At 44.4% G+C, this 24,932-nt stretch overlaps 3 protein-coding genes across 14 annotated transcripts in view; 1 reads left to right on the top strand and 2 right to left on the bottom strand.

Annotated features, from left to right (window-relative positions):
- The window catches only part of anks1ab (ankyrin repeat and sterile alpha motif domain containing 1Ab), a 37,545-nt gene extending 27,263 nt beyond the window's left edge, over nt 1-10,282 (top strand). The window contains exons 8-15 of one of the 8 annotated variants that reach the window (XR_012926528.1): nt 863-1,000; nt 1,130-1,201; nt 1,298-1,381; nt 1,520-1,657; nt 2,267-2,443; nt 4,240-4,338; nt 5,126-5,683; nt 6,780-7,409. Coding sequence is in view for 7 of the 8 variants with exons in the window: in XM_076024889.1 (XP_075881004.1) it covers nt 863-1,000; nt 1,130-1,201; nt 1,298-1,381; nt 1,520-1,657; nt 2,267-2,443; nt 4,240-4,338; nt 5,126-5,223; nt 8,795-8,903 (915 nt within the window). In the remaining variant the exon portion in view is untranslated. Of the gene's footprint in view, nt 1-862; nt 1,001-1,129; nt 1,202-1,297; nt 1,382-1,519; nt 1,658-2,266; nt 2,444-4,239; nt 4,339-5,125; nt 7,410-8,794 lie in introns of those variants that run through there. The other 7 variants (XM_076024889.1, XM_076024890.1, XM_076024892.1 and 4 more) reach the window with 7 other exon arrangements.
- Nucleotides 1-24,932, bottom strand: part of phc2b (polyhomeotic homolog 2b (Drosophila)) — a 335,956-nt gene that overhangs the window by 283,541 nt on the left and 27,483 nt on the right. For 4 of the 5 annotated variants that reach the window (XM_076024905.1, XM_076024904.1, XM_076024906.1 and 1 more), the window contains 6 exons: nt 22,811-23,028; nt 21,179-21,308; nt 20,929-21,034; nt 20,725-20,839; nt 18,815-19,139; nt 16,320-18,063 (listed from right to left, as the gene is read on the bottom strand). In XM_076024905.1, coding sequence (XP_075881020.1) covers nt 17,909-18,063; nt 18,815-19,139; nt 20,725-20,839; nt 20,929-21,034; nt 21,179-21,308; nt 22,811-23,028 — 1,049 coding nt within the window. In that variant the 3' untranslated portion in view covers nt 16,320-17,908. Of the gene's footprint in view, nt 1-16,319; nt 18,064-18,814; nt 19,140-20,724; nt 20,840-20,928; nt 21,035-21,178; nt 21,309-22,810; nt 23,029-24,932 lie in introns of those variants that run through there. The other variant, XR_012926531.1, reaches the window with a different exon arrangement.
- On the bottom strand, nt 10,110-15,674 carry LOC142887332 (T-complex protein 11-like protein 1). The gene is made up of 10 exons (XM_076024896.1): nt 15,503-15,674; nt 14,634-14,724; nt 14,380-14,509; nt 14,160-14,280; nt 13,806-14,026; nt 13,542-13,678; nt 12,841-13,007; nt 12,537-12,718; nt 11,925-12,097; nt 10,110-11,156 (listed from the first exon to the last, which is right to left on the bottom strand). The coding sequence occupies exons 2-10, from the start codon at nt 14,710-14,712 to the stop codon at nt 10,924-10,926; spliced, it is 1,443 nt and encodes a 480-aa protein (XP_075881011.1). The 5' UTR covers nt 14,713-14,724; nt 15,503-15,674; the 3' UTR covers nt 10,110-10,923.

Genomic DNA, 24,932 nt, shown 5'->3' with positions numbered 1-24,932 from the left:
TAAAATGACCATAAAGTAATTAATTTGGATGAATATGATTTTACTGAAAACATGACAGTATTGAATTATTCCTCCGGCCCCACCCCTCATTTCTTCTGGTTACTGACTAGAACACAGCTGCTGAAAATAGACCCCATATGTAGCAGGAGACTTGACAAAGGGTATAAGACACTTTAATCACTGAGGTTAACCTGAAATCTAAAAGTATTACTTTATACTGTTTAGTGCCATATTAAAAACACTGGTAGAAAACAACAGTGATCGAGTTTCGCAGTTCGCCAGTTGGGACAGCTTGTCAGAGGTCTTTACCTTAATGCAGTTCGGGGTTTCGGGGTTCCTCATGGGCTAGAAGCCCCAAATTTGACGTGGCTGTGTCTTGAGGGATCCCGATGAACTTGCAAGTGGTCCCATGTCTCTAGGACAAAGTTGACTTTTGACCCCATAGACTTGCATGGCATTAGGGTTAGCGATAAGGCTGGAATTAGGGTTAGGGTTAGGGTTACTGCTGGAATTAGGGTTAGGATTTCGGGGTTCCTCATGGGCTAGAAGCCCCAAATTTGACGTGGCCATCCTGTGTACCTGAGCTGCGTTTTTCTCAGCTACAACCTACTGAACACTTTTTGTTAATTGTTCCACCAGGGGGAAAAGTGTCCCCCCCCCACCCCTAGGGGGGGCACCCCACCCACTTTGAAAAACACTGCCTTAATGGAAGTGGCAGACACTCAATAGTCACATGGGAATGGACCACTAGAATCAGCTTTAGATCCCAGTTTTAATGATATTCTGGGCAGATGCCTTGCACCAGGTGGATTGGAAGTTTTGAAGGAAAGTATTCTGACTCTAAATCTTTTTTGACACTCAGGACAGACATGGTGAACGGCACAAAGACTCTCGTCTGAACCTCCGGCCGCCGAGCCACTCTGCTACCTACGCCACGGTGTCCGCCTGGCATCACCAGCCTGAGAAACTCATTCTGGACTCCTGTGGGTATGAGGCAACTGTAAGTCCACTTTTACCTCACTGATCAGGACCTACGAACTGTCCCTCTGTTACACTGCATTGCTGACACGCTGGCAACATTTCTGATCTTTTATTGTGGTCTGATTCACCCGTGTTGTCTTTTGCCCAGTATTTAGGATCAATGATTATTAAGGATCTACGAGGGATTGAGTCCACACAAGACGCCTGTGCAAAAATTAGGGTTGGTTTCATGAAAACGATACACAAGCGCAAAAGACTTTGATTTGATAAAGTGTTGTACTTATTCAAGACATTTTGTTTCATTGTTTTACTACAGAAATCAAAGGATTCAAGAAAGGGTCCAGTTGTCATTCTGTCCATTACTTATCGAGGGGTCAAGTTCATTGACGCAGCCACAAAGGTAACTGATACATCACTCTGTGTGCGTGTGTGTTTGTGTGTGTGGCGGGATGGTGGGGGATTATTGATCCGTCAAACGCAAAGTTTGCCTTTGATCTACTCAGTCTGCATTGCTAAGCATCTGATTCTTGTCCGTCAGACTATTGTGGCGGAGCACGAGATCAGGAATATTTCGTGTGCTGCTCAGGATCCAGATGACCTCTGCACTTTTGCTTACATTACCAAGGATCTGAAGAGTGGCCACCATTTTTGCCACGTCTTTAGCACTGTGGAAGTGGTGAGTGAAATATATTTATTTATTTACCCATAAAATAGATATGGCATGTATAAAAATTGGACAAAATTGCTCTCTGTGTTTATTTTTTTAGTATGAATATAATACTAGATTATGTAGTGTCTGCAAGCCATTCAACAAATCATGAAATTTTACCAAGGCTTGATTGTGAACGTGTGTTTTGTATCCCACAGCTAAAACTGCAAGCAGCTTCCTTTGGACATTATTATCTTGATTAGCTCATCATATGGCTTGATTAAAAAGTCCACCCCTGCTATGCATGACATTTCCGTGTTGCAATTTGTGTCTCAGAATGTCGAAAACACGCTGGTGTGCAACGGCTCTAATGGAAACGATCAGTAATGAATCAGTTTCAACAAAACCCTTTAGGTTCAATGAGCAACACAAGTAAATTGTATGTTATTTGTTAAATTTTAAGTTTTTTTTCAACAGAATATGAGCAAATATATAATAAATTATGAAGACATAATTTATTCAATACAATTTTGAGATAATAAGTAAAGTTGTTGTTGTTGTTTTAAAGGGCTGGTACTCAAATGTTATTGAAAAACCTCCAAACATAATCTAAGACTCTTCTTAACATTTCTATAGACCCAGACATACGAGATCATCCTGACCCTGGGACAGGCGTTTGAGGTGGCCTATCAAATGGCAGTCCAGTCGAGAGCAAGACATTATGTCCCGCCTGCACCTCTGGCCCCAGAGGTCGTAGAAACTAAAACCAGCCGGCCTATTTCTCAGTCGTGGAGCAGCATGCGGAGATCAGCAGTGAGTAACAAGCTGTAAACACTTTTTGCAAAACACATGCTGGATGTGTGAATCTAAATGTGTCATTCTGCTATTGTAACTGGGGGGGAAATGGTGTAAAAACCCCATGACCGACTTTTAACCCAGTGCTGAATCCCCACTGGGCCACCTACTGAGGAAGATTTGCTGTGTCTGATAGAAAGCCATGAGTCATTACTTTGCCGCCAATTTCATTCCCGCCTACGCACCCCCAACTGAGTCACGAAGATCGGGGGAGCGATTTTTCTTTGCTTATATGGAAAACATGATGAATGGATGGTTTCATTTGTTGCCTCCGGCCTGGTGTTACGTTGCTTCGTTGCAGACATCCCATCTACTGGGTACTGCTGGTTTGGACCCTTTCGCTGCTGTGGATTGCTTTGCATACGTATACGCTGAGCTGTTGCATTGATGCATTGACCCCTCAGCTGCCTGTAATGAGCACTCACTGATCACTGTCACCTGAGAGAGTCGCACACTGCTGGACCACACGCTCCAACAGGGACACAAATCACTTTGTTTTACTGCTTGGCCAGACAGATAATATATGGAGTAATCAAAGAGATGCATAATGACTCTGGCTACTTCTTTAAGGTTTAAATTAGAAGAGGAGGAACAATCTTTTTCTCCTGCACTTTGGTTTAATCTTGGTTTAAATAAAAGTCAGAGCATGTTTTTTTATTATTATTATTATTATTATTATTATTATTATTATTATTATTATTATTATTATTATTATCATTATTATTTTATTATTATTATTTTATTATTATTTCCCCTCTGAATTTGCCTTCCACGCTCCCAAAATCACTCAGGAGTGTGCAGTTGCAGGCCCCCTACACATTTTGCAATGATAACCACCAGGCTTCCCCAACATCCTTCATGGAGCTTAAAAGAGGTGAACAGAAGCAAGGAGAAAGTAAAGCTGTTGATGGACATGCCAACTCTTATTTACCTGCAAGCTAGCAGAGGCAGCTGTTGCCATGCGAGTAGCGTTTCACGGTCGGTTGTCCTATTCTGACAACCAACTTGATGGATATTCCTTAAATATTTATTCAACGACTGGTTGATTAAAACAGAGTGGACATGTTATCTAACAGCTTAATTTGGGAGCAGAAGAGTGGTCTGGGACCATTCTTCACATTTGGTTGGGTGATGTACTGGTGACTAATCTTGAGCTTCCACTTGCAGAGTTAAAAATATTTGGGGACATCCGCACTTGAAGCGATGTCCCACCACTAGCTCAGTGGCCCTGTTGAAACTGAGCTTCAGGTGGTGGTGAATCACATGACGGAGCTGGCTGCTCTGTAAAAAAAAACGGCTCCGGGCATTGGTGTGTTTTTTCCTTGTAAATAATTTAATAGAATACACATTGTCAGCTGGGCAATGTAACATTTGGAACTTTGGCTTGTTACTGTTGTAAAATTTCCGTTCCTGTTTTCTCTCACAATTCTGCTCCCCGCTTTTTCTGAAAGGTCAAGAAAAAAAAAAAAAGAATATCCCTGCAGCCTTAAGTCAGATGCATGCACATCACGTCAATGTGTGCAGAGAGTTTTACAGACATGGACTTTGCATAGAGTCTGTTTGTAAAAGTACTGGGTAGATTATACCTAATTTTTGGCTGTCGCAAATATGAATCGTAGTAACACAACAATTACCATCCTTTTTATGGGTGATGTGCCTTCCTTACGGATTTCTTCACTACTCTGTCCGTCTACGCTCGTGTTTTTTTTATAACATGTCTTTGTTCTTGTCTTCTTGGTCCTCCTGCCTCCCAGGGTGCCCCTCTGCTTGAATGCCGCTGCTGTCACTGTCACACGTGTACTACCCACCGTCCTTCCTTCCTCCCGTTGCACTCTGTTAGCCCTGGAATCCAGGTCCTTCTCTTTCCTTTCCTCTATCAAAACCTGTGATCACCGCACATTTGCTTACACACCAAACCTTGCCCTCCCCCACTCTCTGTTTTCGTTGTAATCAAGGTGCCACGGAGCACATTGTTGTGCTATTCTTTTTGTTTGTTTTTACCCCCCGCGTCTTTATTTCAACCATGAATGTTTTCCACGCCTTGACACTTTGTCATCTTCCATCCACATGCCCCATTTCAGATTTGATTTAGTTTTTTGAAAGTTCAATCCATTCAGAGAAGAGAGGGTTTCCTGGTGTGGTTGGAACTTGTGTTCTATGCAGATGATGGTATGTGGTGCAAGTGAGGGTTTGTAATCCGTATGGTTCAGGTTGTGAGATGGTTATAATGTCTGTGTCTATCTTCTGAGATGTTATTTAACTTTCCAGGAATTTATCAGTTACATCCAGGCAGTCTGTGCAGCATGTGTGTCTCCAGCGTCTACAAGTCAAAGTAGCATCCATTTGTCCGTTGTGAAGCACGTGTTGCCTGTGAATGACCGATCATGGGGGGTCGGCAGCTCCCATTTACAGCTGGCCGTATTCTGTGTCAGACATCATCCATGCTGTGGATTGAGCCTTCGGGAGTGTCTGTGATTCTGATGTGATCACTGGACCGCGCCACCTAATCCACATTGCACGTATGTGGGCTGAGGACCTGTCAGTGTGGTGCGACGGCCTCCCACTGCTGTCCGTCTCACGTCCTCCTTTCGTCCCTCCTTCCTCCCTCCCCCAACTTCTCCCAACCCCAAACTCCGGCAGATGGACCCCCTGGAGATGGACGCAGATATGCACTCCTTGGGCAGCACCACCTGGCTCTTGGACCAGCGAGACTCCAACAGGCGCCCAGTCAGCACCAAGTATGAGACCACCATATTCTGAGGCCGGAACCCAAACAGCCACTCCTCTGCACCCCACCCTCGTACCTGCCCCTCTACCCCAGTCCACATTCAGTTTTTAAAATGACCTCTCACTCACGCACATACTGTACATGCGAGCCCCGTGCCTTCTCACTGTGATGGTAAAGCATCCCTCAGGACTGCCAACTCCTGCACCCCTTCCTCTGACCTGCCCGGTGATCCACACCAACCTCTTTACCCACCATGACTAACAGTCCAGCAACTCTCCCGTGCCTCCTCCAACACCCTTGGGCAGCCGCTTTCACCTTTTTGCCGCTGCAGCCGATGGAGCTCTGGAACAGATGATCCTGGACTGACGTCATTTTACAGTGGCCCTGCTCTCTCAACCAATATGCCTCTTCCTTCTCATCCTCTTCCTGACAACTTGCATCTGCCTCCAAATCCCCGTTCAATCCCAGAGGTTGCATCTTTACTTTATTTCTCATCTAATTTCAGGATATTTTCTTAAATATTTAGTTTGCCACAGACAAAACAAGCATGTTCCTTTTTGTTTATTGTTTTGTATTCAAGCATTGGTTGATGAGACAGCAACTTTGTTTTCCAATAGTACAACTTTGTTTAATGGGCCCAGTGTGCTAAAATGTTTGAACAAAGGTTTGGCTTTTTGGTAATAGTGCCTGTTTGCTTTCTCACTGTGAAAACTGCAAATATGAATGCTATCATAACATCTAGCGAATATGACACTACATGCAGCTGGCTAGGTTAGATTAAGATTAAAACAAACTGGGAAATGGTGCTCTTGTTGTTTGGTTGTACCGAAAAGTGGTAAAGTTTGTTTGCTTGGAGAACACAAATTATGTTGTATGTCATACTGCAACAAGGTAATGCAGTAGATTCCAAACAAGGGCCTGTCTATTTGCATATTCTGTGGTGGTTCTCCGGCTTCCTCCCATTGTCCAATTACATGTATATTAGGATATTGGCAACTCTAAATTGTCCATCGCTGCACGTGTGAGTGTGTATAGTGGTTTTGTTGGTTTCCTTGTGTTGCATTGTGATAAAGTGGCAAATTGTCCAGGGTTTGACTCCCTTCACCTAAGATAGACTTAAGTACCCCCATGTGAAAGCGACGTTAGAAAAGTGATGGATGAAGTTGTGTCTGAAAATGTAGAAGTGCTTGCAACACTTGCACTGTGGTCCCATCCCACAGCACTCCATCTGTGTCACAGAACAATAGGAGCTATAAATTATCATGATGTTTCACCTTAGCTAATCTAGCCAGCCATTAGTGTTTGCCTCGAATTTACAATTGATTTAAATTATACAAAGCTACGTCAGTGATGCCAGTTTTTCTTGACTGTCAACGAAAGCAATTTAGCATTCTTACCAAAATGCATTTAGGTCCTTCTGATATTGCATGGGTGGAAGATTTAGTCTGTATAATTAAAGTCAATTTTTCTTTTTTTTTTGTTTTGTAAACATCACATCTATACTTATTTACTGATTTATTTAATTGTTTTGCCAATGCAGTGTTGTTTTTCTTTCTCCATCTTTAGCTTGTCCTGCCTTACCAGGCATCTACCACTGTGAGGCACAATGAGGAGGCTGCTTTGCTAGCATGGGATGCAAGACAGACAGATAATCAAAGACGAAACGGCAACATGCAGCAAACAACCTGTTGTTTTTAACTTTTTTTTTTTTTTTAAGTCATTGTACAAACCCATTCTAACACAACTGATCGGTCGTAAATCTGTCTCTGATGTCTGAACTTAAATGGACCAAGGACTGAACACTAGTGCGCGAACACACATACTGACACACATGTACACAAAATCAAGAGGACTACTTCCCTACGATCAAAGACAACAGCCTTACTTAAATTTCAATTATCTATTATATTATCTATTAAATTCTCCACTCATCCCAAGACCGCCCTGGATACTACCGCCACTATCCCTAAACTGCACGACTCCCCCCCTGCTTCGATAAAGACTAAAAGAAAGACAACACTTGTTATTTCCTGGTGTGTTTAATTGACTGTGAAGGGCTGGAATGATGACGCTTTTTTCGATAGTACAGATTTGTCGAGATGAGTCTCTGATCTTGTGCTGCCCAGCTTCATGGTTCCAGTGACAGACTGAAAGTCACAGCTCTCTTATATGTCAATTAAAAGAAAGAAACACTGACACTGTTTAAAAATGGCACTATTCCTTTTACTACCTGCTTCTCTTTTCTTATGGTGCAAGTAGAACACATAGTTAAATAATGTTTTTGATAGATGGCGTGAAAAAAAGATTCACGAAGGTTTTGTATGCATTTACAGCCCAAAAAAAAAAATATATATATATGCTAAATCATAATGGCTTGAAATGTAATGTTTGTTCCACATTTTACAATTTTGGCAATCCAAACCAAAAAACAGTCTGCATTACTGAATTTTCACTCAAGTATGTAAACTGACAAATTGGCAGACGTCTCCCAATGTAGCATCTTATTACCGCGACAACATGGTCAGGTATCCACGCTGCTTCACGCCAGCTCAGAATTATGCACAGTACACGAAAAGTATAGCACTTAACAAAGTGAGAAGATTTAATTATGTTGCATTAAAGAGAGCCAAGTCTCAGCGCTGCTTTGGTGTCGTGTTAATGTGAATGGATTTGTTACGCTGAGAACACGACACGCTTTCTTTTCATATATATATATAAATTTAAAAATATGAAAGACTTTTCCTTGCTGCACTGTGATTTGAAAAAAAAAAAAATGCTCGTCTCGGAGTCGACGCGTCTGCCGGTTCTCCCTTGTGTGCACTACCCAACGTGCGTGTTGTATGCCTTGTTATTTGTCCGTCCTCGTGGGAGTTTGGAACGCTACCGTTCACATCAAAGTCCTCCGTCCTTGTCTCTGTGTGTGGCTGCAGACGTGAGAGATTGAACTGCAGGAGGGCCCGCCGCGCACGTGGCTGCAGACTGAGTGTGGGGCTGTAGCTGGCCTGTGTGCAGTGCCGTGGCTGTAGCTGGCCCGTGTGCAGTGCCGTGGCTGTACCAATGTTCTGACTGTTAGCTTCCACTGATGATGCATGGCAGTGCGTGCTTTCCGTTCCGTATGTGTTTTTGTAACCCTTTGACGCACTCAGCCCGAAGCGGTCGCTGTTTGTACCGTAGCTGTGTCCCGTCTCTTCTCGCTCATCTGCCATTTGCTTTTTGTGTCCCCCCCTCCCCCCCGCCACCCCTTCCTTTACACACACCAATGCAGCGATTCATCCCCCTCTGCCCGCCACTCTCATCTGTGCGCCCCGTATTCGTCGCTCCTCCGGCGTTTTGTCACGTATGTTCTTCCATTTTGTGTGCCACCAAGACAACCTGCTCTCGAATGAATGCATAATGTAGAAGCATTACACTTTAATGAGCAGCAGCAGTAGCGGCAGCAGCTATTTAAAGCTAAAGTTTTGGTGGGCGTGATATGGCGATGCATGGACCAGTCCTAATTCCTTTCCTCTTCTTCTTCCTCTTCTTCTTCTTCCTCTTCCTCTCCTTTTCATTTTTGTAACACTGGTGTTTTCCCTGTGTAGCTCACCCCAGCATTCAAGTTTCCGGACACCAAGCTGTGAGTTGAACGGAAGCAGCACATGCGAGTGTGTTATGTGTGCGTGGAACGAGTGGGGCGGAGAAGTAGGCTGAAAGCAGTAGAGTGAGAAAAAAAAAACGAGACGCACGCCTCACGCAGCATGCAGGGCCGAGCGGCACCACATCCGGTTCTCGACCCAAACCCCCGCTCCTCCACCACCCACCCCCCACCTCCGATACCAAGCCCGACACCAAATGGACAAACGGCGAGCTGTTGTTCCCTGGCGCTGGCTAACACATGGGACCTGTGCATCACGCGAGTCCTGACAGATCTCATGAGGTCACGTCTGTTTCCTGGCCTCAATGTGACTTTCTGATCTCGTCATGTACTGTAGGTACTTTCATGTGTAGCGCACCGTAGGCCATTGCTGAGCATTTCTATTGATTCAGGTCTATTAGGGGAGATGGGAACTGGGAACTGTGAAGGGTGACGAGATGTAGAGAACCTGTACCAGCATACAATGCTTTTGCCCGTGTTTTTTGGACAGAGTATGGTTTGTGGAAGAGCAAACGATACTGTTTTAAATTTCAAAGCAATATTATATCAATGAGAATTAAATTATACAATGGCAAAAGAATTTTCTCTCGAGCGTGTTGTCAAGTGTTGATGTTTGTTTTGTGGGTGGGCTTTTGCCGTATGGGCTCGATTTACGAGAAAACCCTCATTAATTATGTGATTATTTTTTGTTATAATATAAAACGATTTAGAAAAAGGGGAAATTGCAGGGATGTGAAAACGTTGAACTAGTCGTAGGAACGCATAACTGACAGGTTCTGTTGCTCCAAGACAAAAATGTAAGAGATTTTGGTTCCAAATTTGAGGCAATAAAGCATTGCAACCTGTATGAAATCTATATATTCTTTTTTTTTTTTTGCAAAAACGTTCACTGATTCTAAAAATACATTCAAAAGGACACAATGCTTTAGATAGTTTCAATAGGATTTTAAACTACTTCCTTTCAGTTAAGTTGCCAACTGAGCCACTGCTCAATGAAGGTGGGCGTGTCAAGAAATAATGAATGTCACCTCAAATAAAAGCCAGTCAGCCATTATTCTCAGTTAGCGACCACGTGAAACAAAAATATTATCACTGAAACAGACATGAAAGTCTTGAACTGAACAACCAAAATCACTTCACAAGCAGTGCAAAGTCTGCCTAATTTTTGAATAACTAGTAATAATTGAATAATGAGATTTTACTGTTTTACTCATAGGCTTGCTGACTCTGAGGGGAAAAGAATTGCAAGGTGCGTCGTCATGTTAAAGTTTCGGTTTGTTTTTATTACATCACAATGCACTGTTTTTACTTTATAAAAAAAATAACAGAATTTCTTTTTACATACATTCCCACAACTTATTTATTGGATTTCAGACTTTAAATCTGTTTCTGTATTATGCATTTTATTTTAATTGGAGAAGATGAAAAGCCCCCCCAACAAAAGCAATATATGTATTGAAAACTGTTTGATATAATATATAATGTGGTAATAAAATAATGTAACATGTTTCAATATCGTTGGAACATAAAGGAAAAAAATAAAATAAAAATGCTCACTGTCTTTGGTAAATAGCATTAAAACATCTGTGAATAGAAACATGAGGAAGCAGCAGCTCCATTTTGAAATAAGTGATATTTACAAACTTTTTGTGCCATCTTTTGTACTTGATGGGTTTCAGAAGTTAACTGGTTTTCCAGAGTACGCATTTTCACACACACACTAATAAACTAATAAGTTTTGTCATCATAATTTTACAAATTTATATTATTTCCCTCAGTTTCCCTTTTGTTTTGTAGAACTTAATTGTTAATTATTCTTATGAAAATTAACCTGAATAATGACAACTATTACCAACATCATTTAGTAACAGCCTGGCGTGCGCGCGCGCACACGCACACACGCGCACGCACACACACACACACACACACACACACACACACACACACACACACACAGCCTAGATATGCCAGTGTACAGTATTTACACTCTCCAGTTATGCAGTAAATGCCAAACCCGCAGCTAATGCTGAGGTCAGATGTGTGGCAGATGGCGGTGCCTGCTGGTCACCCCCAGGTCTACCGTGAGTCGTCGCCAGCCTCGGCATCTCCCGGCGGGAACATCAGCTTCCTGAGGATGGGGGCGTAGAAAGGACCGAAGACCCTCTGGTTGAAGTGGACGATTCGCCCAAAGGCCGTCCTCAGCTGCGCGAGCTCCGCGCTCACCAGCCCGAGGGGAGAGGGCAGCTCTGCACTCCTTTTAGCCTGGCCGCCCTGCAGCATGGCCTGGAGGGAGGCCTGCACCCGCTCTCCTGTTCGTGTGTGTGTGTGTGTGTGTGGGAGGGGGTAGACGGAGGGGGAGTGAGGAGGAGGTGAAGGGAGAAAAAGAAGTCAGCTCTCAGCAGCAGCAGTGGCAGACAGCCAAGTTAGAAAGAATGCATGTGGACAGTGGAGAAGGAAGCAAATGATGCGATGTCTCATGTTACACGGAGGTTTATCTGATGGAAATAAAAATAGTGTTTCTTTGAACTACATAAAAACAAACAGATATCAACCAACACAAACGTTCTGCTTAGGTATTAAAACAAATCCCTTTAAATCTAAAACGAGCCAATCTATTTTCACAGCAAATTTGTATTTCAGAGTGGAGAAAAACTATTTTCGGTGGATGTCATACCAGCCTGCTGAACCTCCGTTTAAAACTAAAACAACCCCATTGCATGTTTCGTATATCATGAGCGGTAAGTGTTTAGAATTGTTATTGTATTGTGAAGGAGCTATGTGAAAAATAAGTTCACGACCATGTGTCACACACGTGTGCAGCATGAAGACCCCCTCAAACAGAAGGGTGTGTGATGTCATATCGCTTTCTAATCTTCATGCCTTGATGCATTTATGTCTAATCCACTGGATTTTGTGTGCAACTCCTTAATAGTTGCTATGTTATCAGCGACTCGTTCAACGACAGTTATGTGGTAAACTAAACTTGTCTCATTAAATTTCAGATGCATTTTTCAGCATTTCTTGCTCGTTTGTTCTCCAGCTAATCGCTGATCATGGCCTCTTTGGCTCAGGCTGACCTATGAGCGAGCGGACAGGGTTGTCGAGCTTCCACAACTCGGAGATCTGCCTCTTCAGCAAGTCCAGGCTCTCTGGCGGCAGCGCTGCTCCTTCCAGGTCCCTCTGAGCCTCGGTCACCTGCTGCAGTGTGGCCTCGCCAAGGCTCTGCAGCGCACCCTTTAGGTCAGCTTGCCTGCAGCGACGGAGGACAGCAATAAATATGATAGCGGCAGGCTTCATTAGATCTGCAAGAGGTCGCGGGCCTGTAATTGCATCCATTTATAACGCACACAGAGCATATGAGCTCACGGAGGTCAATAAATAAGGTCTTTAATCACATCCGAGCCTCAGAAGAGGTTTGGATTTAATAAAACGCCATTTTAATAAACGTGATTAGGGCTCTGGTGCATTTTATCGCAGCTCGCGCCCAAGTGGAAGCGGATGGCTCGCAGGCTGCTCGTCCAAATCCATCAACTAATCACGGAGGGGCTGCTCTCAAACAGAAAGAATGGGGTTAGCGGGATGCGTTGTGACAAGCTACTTGGCTCCTGTCACCTCCATTGGTCCCTCTGCTCATACAGTACCTGTCCCCTGTGACAGCCTGTACACACGTTACCAAACCCCCCTCTTACCTGGTGTGACTGCCCTGCAGCAGGGCAGTGGTGGCCTGCCTGAGTTTACCTACAAACCCCTGCAGCGAGAGGACGGCAGCGCCGCACTGAGCGCTGGTGAGCAGCAGCACTGACGCCTCCAGAACCAACATCTGCAGCCGCAGGCCCAGAGCGTCCAGCCGTTCTCGGTCCATCAGCACAGTCTGCGTGTGGGCAGAAGGCGGGAGAGCAGTTAGTGTACACTCGGGAAAGCAGGTTTTTCTTTCTCTGTTGTACACAGAGATGAAAAGTGTGAAGATCACAGGCTGATAGTCCACTTCCTGACCTCAGGGTATTGTTTATTTTCTGGGTCCCAGTGCAACAGAGACATGTAGGCCCGGTTGAGGACGGCAGTGGCGCTGACGGGACCTGGACACTCAGACTGCTGTCTGGCAGCCGATGCCTCTTCTGAGAACGCTGCCTTGAGCCAGTCTGTGGTGCAGTCCAGAGAAGCTGAGGAGGAAAAAAAAACAACAACATATTGATGCAAGACTACAGTAACACAGACGCATTGTAGATACTCTGAATTACCAGAGGAGCCTGAAGGTTATCAGTAGTCAGAGCATCAGTTTGCAGAGCAGACTGTCTTGGCACACTTGCACTTTCTTCTAATAGCATCAGTTAAATGATATGAATTATAAACGCTAACTGCTTTGACAAAAATGAAAACGTGTATTAAAAGTAAACTTTTTTCATTTCTGATATCAATCAAATTAATTGACTGAAATAATAGTGCCAATTGGAGAAGCACCACAGCAGCACAGCTAACAGGCTAACTGTCTGTCTGCACTGTCTCTCTGCCAAAATGACTGCACTTAGGCAGAATAGGTTTCAATTATTGCAGAGATGAAATACGACAGGGAGGTGACTTTCAGCTTCAAGGGTCAGAATCTCTTTCATTGAAAGCGAAATTTGGAATTACCATAAATATTGGAATTCCAAAGTCACTTTCCTCACGTATCACTCACAGTGTCAACTGCCTCTCACCTGGCTGCTTGTCCAGAATCTGCTGGAATTTGGCCCTCTCGTACTGAGCGGCCTGCTGAAGGAGGTGAGGCCTCAGGCTCTGGATGGTGAAGTTGACCATGTCGGCCTTCATCAGGTCCAGGACCCCAAAGATTTCCCTGTGGTGTAGCAATTATTTTCATCACCAGGGGCACATTTAGTGGAGAGGGGGTCAATTTGATGGCAGAAACACAGACGGGCCCATGTATACATGTACAACTAACAGCGACGTCGGCTGGCCCTCACCTCAGCAGCTCCACAGGCTCCTCCAGTTGCCTCAGCGCTCTGACTTGGGAGTCGCGCACGGGCGCACATAAATTAGCCATGGCATCGATGACGTATCCTGCCAGTCTGTGAAGATCTAGAGCTCCGTGGTCGACCTGCTGCCGGATCAGCGCCATGTCCAGAACCTCGTCGATCTCAGCCCTCAGTTTAACGTGATGAGGCAGCAGCAGGGACTGAAGCATCTAAACGGAAAGCACAGAGGGTGAAAAGTGTAATTTATTCAACCTATAAAACCATTAAAGTTCAGGAGAATAAATAGTCAGAATCCTCTTTTCCTGTCACAAACAATTTGAATGTGTTTCCCTACACACTCACTGTCTTGACTTCCTGGAGCAGGATGACAGCGTGATCATAGTTTGGAGGATCGCTGGTGAGCTGCTCTTGAAGAATGTCCCAGAACACCTGGTGAACAATCTGCGTCACTCTGCCCTCCAGACTGGAAGAGGAGACAAAACAGATACAGGTTAAAAAAAGAGATTAAAATCTTGATGCATTTTAAGGATGGCAGTGGAAAGAAAATAAGAGTTTTCCTTGCCTGTCCTCGGAAGGGGTCGTCGGTTTGAAGCAAAAGTCCCTGTTCACAATTATCTCGTGTGCGAGGCTCAGGTTGGAGACACAGTTGTGCAGCTCCATCAGACTGGATAATGAGGCAGTGGGCGGGCTCCCTGGCATCACAGACGAAACACACACGGCAACAAATAATTAAAGCCGGAATGGAGGTAATAATTCATTCAATTAAACGTGCCCGGACATGCTTAAAAACCAAACCAGCGCAATATGGCCTCGTACCAGAGGGAGAGTCCAGCTTCTCCAGGCAGGGAAGGTCGGCTGGGGGGCCGTCAACGGCTTCGCCTCCTTGATTTGGCATCTGAGCGGCAGTCTACACATTGAAATCATTCAGTCAATAAATAGTGTAAGCAATGAGTCCAATTCGTTTGACTATTTCGCCCATTGTATTTAAAATTTGTCATGTAAATAATGGACATAAAACAGCATTAAAACAGAATCATCATCATGTAAACATATATGGTGCATGTGAGATACGCAATATGAATTTTGATAGATGTTTTCAGGTATAAAATTAGACTTAACTGTTTACATACACTGACACTGGGGACACGTTAAGTTCTCTCTCTCTCTCTCTCTCTCTTTTATTTTTTAAATAAATAATAATAATAATAATAAAATAAAATAAATAAAAATAATAATAATAATATTGATGGGTATAGGCTTCAAGCGCATACTCTAGAAAATGAAAACACTGGTAAACTAATGAGAATTTACGGGATGCGCCTTTAACAATAAACCAGTTCACCTGGGGAAAGACGGAATGTTCCAAACAGATGAATTTGGAGCATTCCACAACTTTCCCAGTGTTTTATTACGCTCTGAACCACCCTACACTGTCATATGCGTTGCTGCAATAACATGTTTAAAACCAAAAAACGGTTAATTAAAATGGAGTTATTAACGAATAGTGACGGAGTTAAGATGTCGTCGTGGAAACGAAGTTGCACGCGACGTTATATCAACGCTTCAAAGACATGTCACTTGTTAAATTCAATATTTTCGAAAGATAAATTCAAAACTCAACACGCGCGGACGAAACTTAAAATACTCGCAAACCTGAAAAAGTTGTTACAAAAAAATGAACTTACCAATTGTTGCGCGTACACAGTAATTAAGTGAATGTATATCAGCTGAGATATGACGCTGTCGTTTAAAAAGCCAGAAACTGCAGGAGCAGCCGCACCGCGTCACGACCGTTCAAGTTTAAATTTGGACTGATCTACTTTAACATGTTGACGGGGTGAGCTGAAAGAAAGCTAAAAAAAAAATATATCTAAACTTTCAATGCTGGTTTTTGAACTTCCGCGGACGTCTATTTACACGAAACCTGACTTAAAAGGCACGCGGTGGCCTTGGTATCTGGAAATCACAAGTTGGAGCTGACAACGAAAACGTTTGCTTTTGGTTTAGTCCGTTCTTAAATCAAAACAGTGGGCGTGTCCGCACTGTACGTGGCTGCTAGTCACCGCCCCTCTCAGGACCGTGCCTCTGTTTGAAAACAAACGTCCTCGTAGCTCCTTGAGCGTTTGGCCAGGTTGTAAGCTCGGTGAATGCAAACCGGAAATGGAGATGGTTGGTCGCGCGAGGCATTCAAATATTCTGTCCATTTTCTCGCTGAACAAAACAAAAAACCATGCAAACAGCGAGTGAGACTAGACTACAAATTGAATAAACTATACAGCTGTTGTTTATGTTGACACGTTTAACCTGTGCCATCTCCTTTTGTCTTGTACATCTGTTTTTAAAAGTTTTCATAACTTGTTCCTTTATCAATTTCCAGTGATTACCGGTGGTCCTACATTGCACCAAAAACAAAAGTGAGTGTGTGTGAGCGAGGTAACGTACAATAAGCAAGTACTGTGTTGAAAACATGAGGGGGGAAAAAAAAGACTGACTTACTCAAAGTATGTCCCAAGACAGAACTTTATTGCAAATTATTTATAACTGCAAACTGTAACAAAGTGTTCTGATAAATACAAGCATTTGACAAAGCATTATCTAAAAATGTTGACCTTCCATCACAGCGACAAACACATATAAAAGTGGCCATATTTTAATTACAATATTTCAAAAACATCCCCAAGGCCTTTACATTTATACATTTGCATATAAAGAAACATTTTTTTTTTCTTCAAAAATAACATTAACTTAAAAGAAGACTTTTCTTCTGTCTTGCATGAATATGTACATATGGACGACTTACATTGCTGCACAAGTGCAGCTCTGCTTTATAACATAAAAGCAAAACACAAAAGGAAAAAAAGTGCCAAAAGCGGGGAAGCTGCCGGAATAGTTTCTTGAATAGCTTAGTTACCACTTGATGAAACTAAGACTAGAAAATGGCAAATTAAAGTTCATAACTTTAAACAAGGGGCCAAAATAATAATTTAAAAAATCATTTGCAAGCAGTTTAATTCTGAAGGGGGATATCGGTCGAGTTTCTCATGAAAAGAAAATCAATGTCAGGAGAAAAAAGGAACCGCTTGAAAGGTTTTTTCTGCATTCAATTTCGTATTCAGAGCCGGGCCGGTCTAATTGTAAGGAAACGCAAAGGAGCATCTGCAGAATGACAATGAGCAAATTAATGACTGCAATCTTCTGTTCCCTGCCTGCAATTTACAGCTGTTTCCTTTTCATTCACACTGCACAAAATTGTAACTGGATGCAATGAGAGCGAAAAGTTTGACTTCATTCATGTCGGGCCCAACGGCCTGCCTCATTAGCTGCAGTGCAGGAAGTGCACTTCCTTTTCTTCATATCAATTTTTAAATTTCCAGTCATGTCTTTAAGAAAAAAATAAATAAAACAAAACGGGGCTGGATTTGAGAGCCAGTTTAAGTTGCTGCGATCGTAATCTTTACATGGGATATCGAGGAAAACACCTTGCACCCGATTAGAGGCCTTTGCCTCAACCCCTTGCATTAACAAGCGCTTGCGTTATCTCACTGTTTAGTAAGCCTTTATCAGATCTAAAAGTGAAAAACAGGCACACAGCACAGTGCGCTCAGGCAAGAGAAGAAATGCTGCAATAAAGGCTTCACTCATTCTTTTTCCATGGCACGAGAATACTGATGCGTTGACAGGTCAAGTTTGATTTATTTTCAAATCAAATCCCTCTCGTCTCTATCATTAACTCGAAGAAAAGCATCCTATACTTGCGTGGCCAGTACACAGCCCAGAACGTGTACTTCAAACAGGGGGGGGTGGGGGGGGGGGGGAATTATCTGATTTCGGCGTCTCGCCGAAAACACTTTTCATCTCTGCAGGGATCGATTGAATGATGTCAGACACGAGCGCATCTCAAAGTGCGCGTCTCTCAAACAGAGGAGTCAAACGCAAAAGGCTGGAAATAAGCCGAGGTTGTAGTGCAGTCAATCCGTGTCGTCAGTGCTACACTCTGCTAACACCTCCCTCGCGCTCTCTCTCTCGCACACGCGTACGCGCACACACACCGAGCGAGATGGATGCGCGACACACACACACACCGCCTCCTGCTAAGAGTCTTTGAGCATGTTGATGCGTGCAAAGATCTTCAGAGCAGGCCCCAGCTTAATGTTCATGGTGCTCATGAGGTGGTCTTCCTTTAGCAGCAGCAGCGCCTGTCCGTCAATCTCCTGGGAGCGAAACTCGTCCGCTATCTCCTGACAACCTGGAGCGGCAGAAGAGGAGGAAGGACAGGTTAGCGCATCACACTGCTGTGTAGCTTTCCAACTTTGAAAAGTGACTCAAAAAATATTATTGTATTTATGTGTCATGATGATAACTGTAAATAACTGTTTGGAACATTCCAACGACAATTGTACATTATTTCTTCTGGTAATGTGAAATTATAGTTGGAATGTGCAATTGTAGTTTCAGTCACTTATTTTTAATATTCTTAAACTTTTCCTTTATTTTATTCTAAGTCCTATTGCAGATACATTTATACTGTTTCTGTGACTTTGGAGCTATCTGGCATGAGAATTTAATTCGGGATAATTACACTTTTCACTTTCTTTCTCCGTAATTTTCTTTATTTTCCTTCTCTCCTACTTTTGCACTACTTTTTGTTGCTGTACTTATGCAAATTTTCCCAATGTGGAATATAATAAAGGCGTTCTATTCTATCTATTTTCACAATTCGTCAACTCGTAGCGAGGAGACTGACACCCCTGCCGTTGGCACAGCGCCCCCAGCTGGCCTGGTGTAGAGTTAGAGTTGCACAACCAGGAACTGGAAAATGCTGGGCAGGCAACCAAAGTGAAGTCGTCCTACGCCAGGCCAGCAAGGTGCATTGTGTAGTTGTGAGTCCTAAAAACGACGGTGGGCCTTTTTTCTTCCTTTTTTAGCTTAAAGTTTGATGGTAGTATAAGCCAATGTTGCTGCATATGAAGTGTGTTTCCTCTGCGGGTATCTCTGACCTGGCAGTGATCGGATGAACTCATAAACTTCCTCCACGTTCCACTTGGTGGGGTCGTTGGGTAGGAAGCGTTGACCGAGCGCGGAGCCGTCCCTGTCCGAGGAGCCCTCCTGGTCCGAGGCCCTGCTGGGACGCCGGTGGACGGAGACTTGAGCGGGAGCCGGAGCAGGGGCCAGGGGCCCGGAGCTGGCCGCAGACAGGGGAGACGGCGGCTCCTCGTAGCTGGAGATGTCCGAGCAGGGGCTGGACTCCTCCTGGCTGGGCTGCGAGGCGTGGGGCGAGGACACGGAACCCCCCTGGGCACGCTGCAGCGACGAGGACAGCTTCTGAAACGGCGAGACGAGACGGACGCGGTGTCAAGGAGGGGCTTCTGCTTTCGCACCTCTGCACGGCGGAGGGAATATGATTTGTACAGCACAGGTGCCTTGAATAAGAATAAGGCGTCTAGCCGGAGTGGATTTAACTCTTGGATCAATACCCATGTGGTGAAAATTAACTTGTCATCGATTCACGTTGGATTGCAAAACTCAGCTCCAGGCTTTCAACTTGAGACAAAAGCACCCCCCACTGGAGGAGCCACACTCAACTCTGAAAACGTTACATAACCCAAACAATTATATAACTATAAATATGCCTCTGCAATGCACAGTCTTAAAATATAATGCTAACAATGCAGATATTCGACACAATATTTTGTATTCTATGATTGTTTTTATCTTCTATCATTATTCTGATATCTTAACCTCTTTAAATTAAAGGTAGATTCCATAGGTTTATGTAACCCTCCTTGTTCTTGCTGCCCAGAGTGATGCAACAGCAAAACAGAAATACTCGCGTGATTGCACACACTTGCGCACAACTTCAAAAGTATCAAATTAGGCTGCTCCCATTGGCTGTATAATTAGACAATAAAAACTGTTCACTTGAGGTGTAGGGCTGAAAAATTCAACAAGAAAAATAATATTTATAAAATGGTTCATGGACAAAATTAAAAATTAGGAAAATACTGTGGTCTCATTAAACCAGCATCCTCGCACTCATCTGAACTGTAGCAGCAAGCTGTGGCTCTGCAGAGAGCCCTGTCTGCTCTGAACATCGGCCGTCTCTTTATTTCTCTCCATCATTTGTGTCAACTTTCACTTGCTGAAGTTCTGTTTGGTTACTGTCTGTCATGCCCTGTTGTTCTGCCCATGTGCAGCGGGCTGTCACGCAGCAGGCTGCACGTCCAGAGTGATAGAATCTGCCTGCGTGATGGCGTCTGTCACTCAGGCCTCTCCTCTCCTCGCGTCGCGTCATGGCCGGAGTTCAAGATGAAAGTGAGCTCACAGCCGAACATCTGGCTGGCGGCGTTCCTGACCTTTCCTTCCACGCTTCCCTCTGCCCGGCGTGAAGGCCAAAAATTATACTAATAAAATCTTTCCAACCCACAAATGTCACACAACATCTATCTATAGATCCATCTACAATGGTTGAGTCATGCTTTCAGAAAAGAGACGGTGCCCATTGATAATATAGCATGAAGTCCAGTGATGAAAGCACATACAGCATGTTGATACCAGGCATATCTGACACGTCTGAGGCTCAACTGTTGAGACAGGTCGCCCGTAATAAATGTTGCTGCAGTTGTAAACAGAACCAAAGCTTAAGATGAGTCGTCTAATACCCCGACAAATCCACTGGCTGCTGGTGTCTGTTTAACGTGTGCAAGAGGCAGAAAATCTCCCCTAATACTTCTCGTCTTTCCAACCGCGATCCAATCAACATTAACAGGCCGTCTGCCACTTAGCATCCTTTTAGAGACGGAGGGGACGTAATCAGGCAGCGATGAAAATGACGCCAGAGTTCATTGAAAGGCAGGAGGGGTGATGAGGGGAAGCGGCCGGCGATTGGAGGGGGGTTCACGTCGGTTACCTGCTTCTTGGCCTCGATGGCCGAGCGGCCCTGAGATTTTCTGCGCCAGCGATTTGTCGGTTTATTCCGCTCAGGACGGAAAAGGCCCATCCGCTTCGTGCAGCCCACGTTGTACCTGTGAGAGGGAAATGTTTAATTAAAGCTTTTCCGTTTTTTTTTTTTTCCCCCTCCACCACACAAATTCAAAAAAACAAGGTGTCCTGCCTTTTTGCACAGACGACCGAGCAGAATCTTTTGGAGCCTTTGAAGGTGTAGGCGAAGTCGACCCAGCCGCAGTATTCACACGTCAGCTTGGGCTCCTGTTCTTTCTCTGCCAAGCCGGGAACAGAAAAAAAATACAGCAATGAATGGCAAATTGCTTACATCTTAATTGGCAAGACACTTTTGATCATATGCTCAAATCAGGCTTAAAGAGGAGTGAGACCATCAGGGATGGTAAATGCTACTTCCTCACCTGGGGGGTTCATGTCTTCCGGCTCCGAGTCGCTGTTTGCAGCGTTGCTGACGGGGGTTTTGTCGGGGTCGGATGAGAGCTGGTGATCCAGCTTCTTGGGGCTGTCGATGAGGATGGGCATGCGCTCCACCTGGTGACAGAGGAGGAAAAAGATGAACATGGAATGTCGAATTAAGACAACAAAAAAATCCAGGGGAAGGAAAATCAGCACAGGTCCTTCCGCTGGACGAGAGATTTGGACAAAATCTCTTTGGAGAATTTTCAGCAGCAGTGAGTGCAAAGACTCCTTAATGCGTAAATGTGGAGGACTTGCATTGTTGTAATGGGCTGAAATGTTGAAACGATCCTTTATTCAACCAGCTGGTTTAAACCATGAGGTGTTATATATTAATATTGGACATTATCTGTCATTTTCTAAAAGCCTTATATATGTATATATATATACATATATACATATATATATATATATATATATATATGTATACATATACACATATATATATATATATATATATATATATATATATATATATATATATATATATATATACATATATATACATATATATATATATATATATATATATATATATATATATATATTTGTATATATATATAATTTGTTTTCAAGGCTCCTGTATTAAACTCCTGCATGACCTTCCCTCACCCCTGTACACATGTAAAATGCAATGGACTCTTACACTGCACTTCCAGTAGGAGGCAGTGAGTCCCAACCTACATCAGAGTGTCGCACCTTCACAAATCAAGGATTGACAAGGAAATTTAAAACACTGGATGACAGACACAGCACAATAAACAATGCAACAGACGATGAAACATTCCATTGGAAGTGACAGTTTCTGTGGATAAGTTTCTAATTCACCTGTTGCCCTCATCCCTATTGTTATTGTCATATGAGTGGGTAGGTTCCCTTGAATTATCAGTGGCTGTTGTTCTGAAATCCAGGGGGCAGAGGCGAGAGGTCTCACTCCCTTGAAACACCAAATACACAATCCAACACCCACAGAAAGCTCTTGTGGACAAGTTGTGACCTGCACATCCACCACACTGTGAAATAGTGTGACATTACGACAGAGCTGCTTTCAAGGAAAATGCAGAGGCAGAACTACATTCCAGTCATACCTGGAAGACACACAGCCTCGACCATCTCAGCCAAACAGCAAGTAACTATGGCACTGAGGTGGCGCTGTGTAACTCCATCAAGTGGTCTGTCAGGTAACGCCACCTAATGTACCTTGTCATGTGACTATGGGGATTACAGCAGTGGGCAAATTTGTCAAAATGTTGAACAATCCCTTTAAAGCAGGCAGGCAGGCACTGGAAAAGGCGTGGAGATGCTGCAGTAAGAAGCTTATCACACTGGTGCACACACGTTCTGCCTCGGCGTCGCAGTCCAACCTCACTATATTAATGACTGAATGAATCAAGAGGGAGCTGTGAGCCCTCACCGCCGGTGGTGATTGAGTGTTCGCATTCGCCCGCTGACGGCCCCCTGCAGGCAGGCAGGCAGGCAGGCAGGCAGGCGTGCACACGGAGAGAACGTGGAGGTGGGTGGGAGGGTTGTTTATCACATCGCGCTGCCGGTTTAAGCGAAAAGACGGGGCCACTTACACACACGGGGAAGGGCTCGGCGCCCTCCTGGATGACGAAGCCTTCGATGACGTGCGTGAGGACCTGGGGCTTGACGATGGCCTGGGGCGGCTTGGTCTCGCCGTTCTGCGGCGCGCTGGCCGTCACGGCGGGCGCCTCGCTCTCGTTCCCCGAGGTCATGGCTGGAGGCGGGGTCCCAGGCGCCGCGATCTGCCTCTTGGCTGAGGCCCCTCCGGTCCCTGTGAGGGATGCAGCACCGCTCCGTTAGTGCGTGTTCCACGAGAGCCTGTCAACCGCGGGCTACGTTTGAATAATGTTCCAGCTGGAACAATAATAAAAAGGTGCCATTCGTCCTTATCTGTCACAAAGTGGCTAAAATGTTTCTCCTCTCATTCACTAAACATAGAGAGCTGTTCTGGCTTCTTTATAAAAAAAAATAAATAAAAAAAAAAATGTTTTTTTCCTTTTAAATCTTTTTGTTAAAAATGATTTTTTTCCTCCAATGATCTGAAATTTAAATTGCCAATGTGCCCAGTTGATTAATACTATTTCTTACATTACTGAAACCCCTTCGAGAAGCCTCCTATCAGTTGAAAAACTGTGTATACACTTCTGATTGCCACTTAGTTGGAAAGTTACAAATTACTATTTTTTGGCAACCACCACCCCCCACCCTTATAATCTATACTTCTTAATTATAGATGGACAAAACATTCCAGAGATTGAATAATAATTACCGGCAAAAGTATTTGTAAAACGGAATTCTGTGTAAAAATCACAATGTTTCTTTATTATCTTTACAAACACGAATAACATTAGAGACATAAAGCACAAGTTTCCAACAGCTTCACAAACATGTTGCCTTTGGAGCAGCGGCTGAGATTCCATTAACTTTGGTCGTAACCTATAAAAACTTGAATGATGAATCATCACACTGGAAAGCACCAAACACGTGTGAGCCGATGATTCCAGCGCAGACGGGAAAACAATGGAACAGCCTTTAGCAAAACAGTCCTACTAAAGACCGACTCGCACCATCATCACGCATCAAGTGGACGCACGTCAAAATCGAAAGCAAACAAAGCCTTGTCGTGAGTGTAAAGAGCCGCTGCCGCCGTGTCGGGAAGATAATAAAACGTCTTCTTACCGCCGAGTTCAGACTTTTAGAACATGTGCGGTTTGCAATGTGTTTTGTTGCTGCTGCTGCTGCTGCTGCTGCTGTGATGATCGGCGCGCGCCGAGCCGCCGCCGCCGCCGCTGTTATTGTTGTTGCAAACCGCGGTCCCGGATCTGCGAGCGGCGCTTTTAAAGCAGGCCCCGCCCCCTTGTTTCCGCCCACAGCCGCTAGCGCTGTGTCGACTCCGATCAGCAGAGAGCTGGCTGGCCTCAGATCAGCTCCAGCGCCTGCTGCTCGGCACGGCACGGCTCGGCTCGGCTCGGCTCGGCTCGGCCATCATCGCGGGCTGCCGGTGACGCGTCGCTGCGCTACGCGGCCAAACAACAAACCCCCGTCTGAGCGCCTGCTGAGACCACCGACCGACACTCATACATAGTGAGTCCAAGAGTCCGCTCAGCAGCTCGCTTGTTTCTGCAACGGTGAGCCAAGGCTTCCCCGAGTCCTTGCATAACGCACTGCAGTGCTGAGGCAGAGAGGGAAAACCCTCCTCTCTGCCTGTTTGTGAAAACAAAAACAAGACATGCAGATAGCAGGGGAGTCAACCCATTTTGGTGCTGTCTGAGTTGTGGTATTTAACACATGGAGGTTCGGGGACCGAGATCAGGCATGGGCAAACTGCAGCCCGGGGGCTGCCGAACTTGAAGAAATGATATGAATAGTAACCAAGTAATAAAATAGCTGTATTTCATCATTTTCTTTCCAGTGTTCTTTTGTTGTAACGCTGTCTACATATCCCGTGATATATTTCTTTCTCCTATGCGGTGGCTCACCAAAACACTCCATCCATCTGTTCCTGCTCCGGCACCCTCCGTCAAATTTTACAAGCCATTGTGGCCCACCAGTCAAAAAGTTTGCCCCACCCCCTGACCCAGACAGTTTTAAAAGCAACCCTGCATCCAGCCAGCCAGCCATCCATTTTTTTTTTTTTTTTTATCAGTTTCCACCTGCACTCAGAGTGACAAGAGG

This window comes from Nelusetta ayraudi, unplaced genomic scaffold, assembly GCF_046127955.1.
Source record: "Nelusetta ayraudi isolate G7.1 ecotype Tasmania unplaced genomic scaffold, CSIRO-AGI_Nayr_v1 ptg000017l, whole genome shotgun sequence".
Taxonomy (NCBI): Eukaryota; Metazoa; Chordata; class Actinopteri; order Tetraodontiformes; family Monacanthidae; genus Nelusetta; species Nelusetta ayraudi.
The sequence above is the reverse complement of the archived record's forward strand: the minus strand, read 5'-3'. Positions and strand labels throughout refer to the sequence as shown.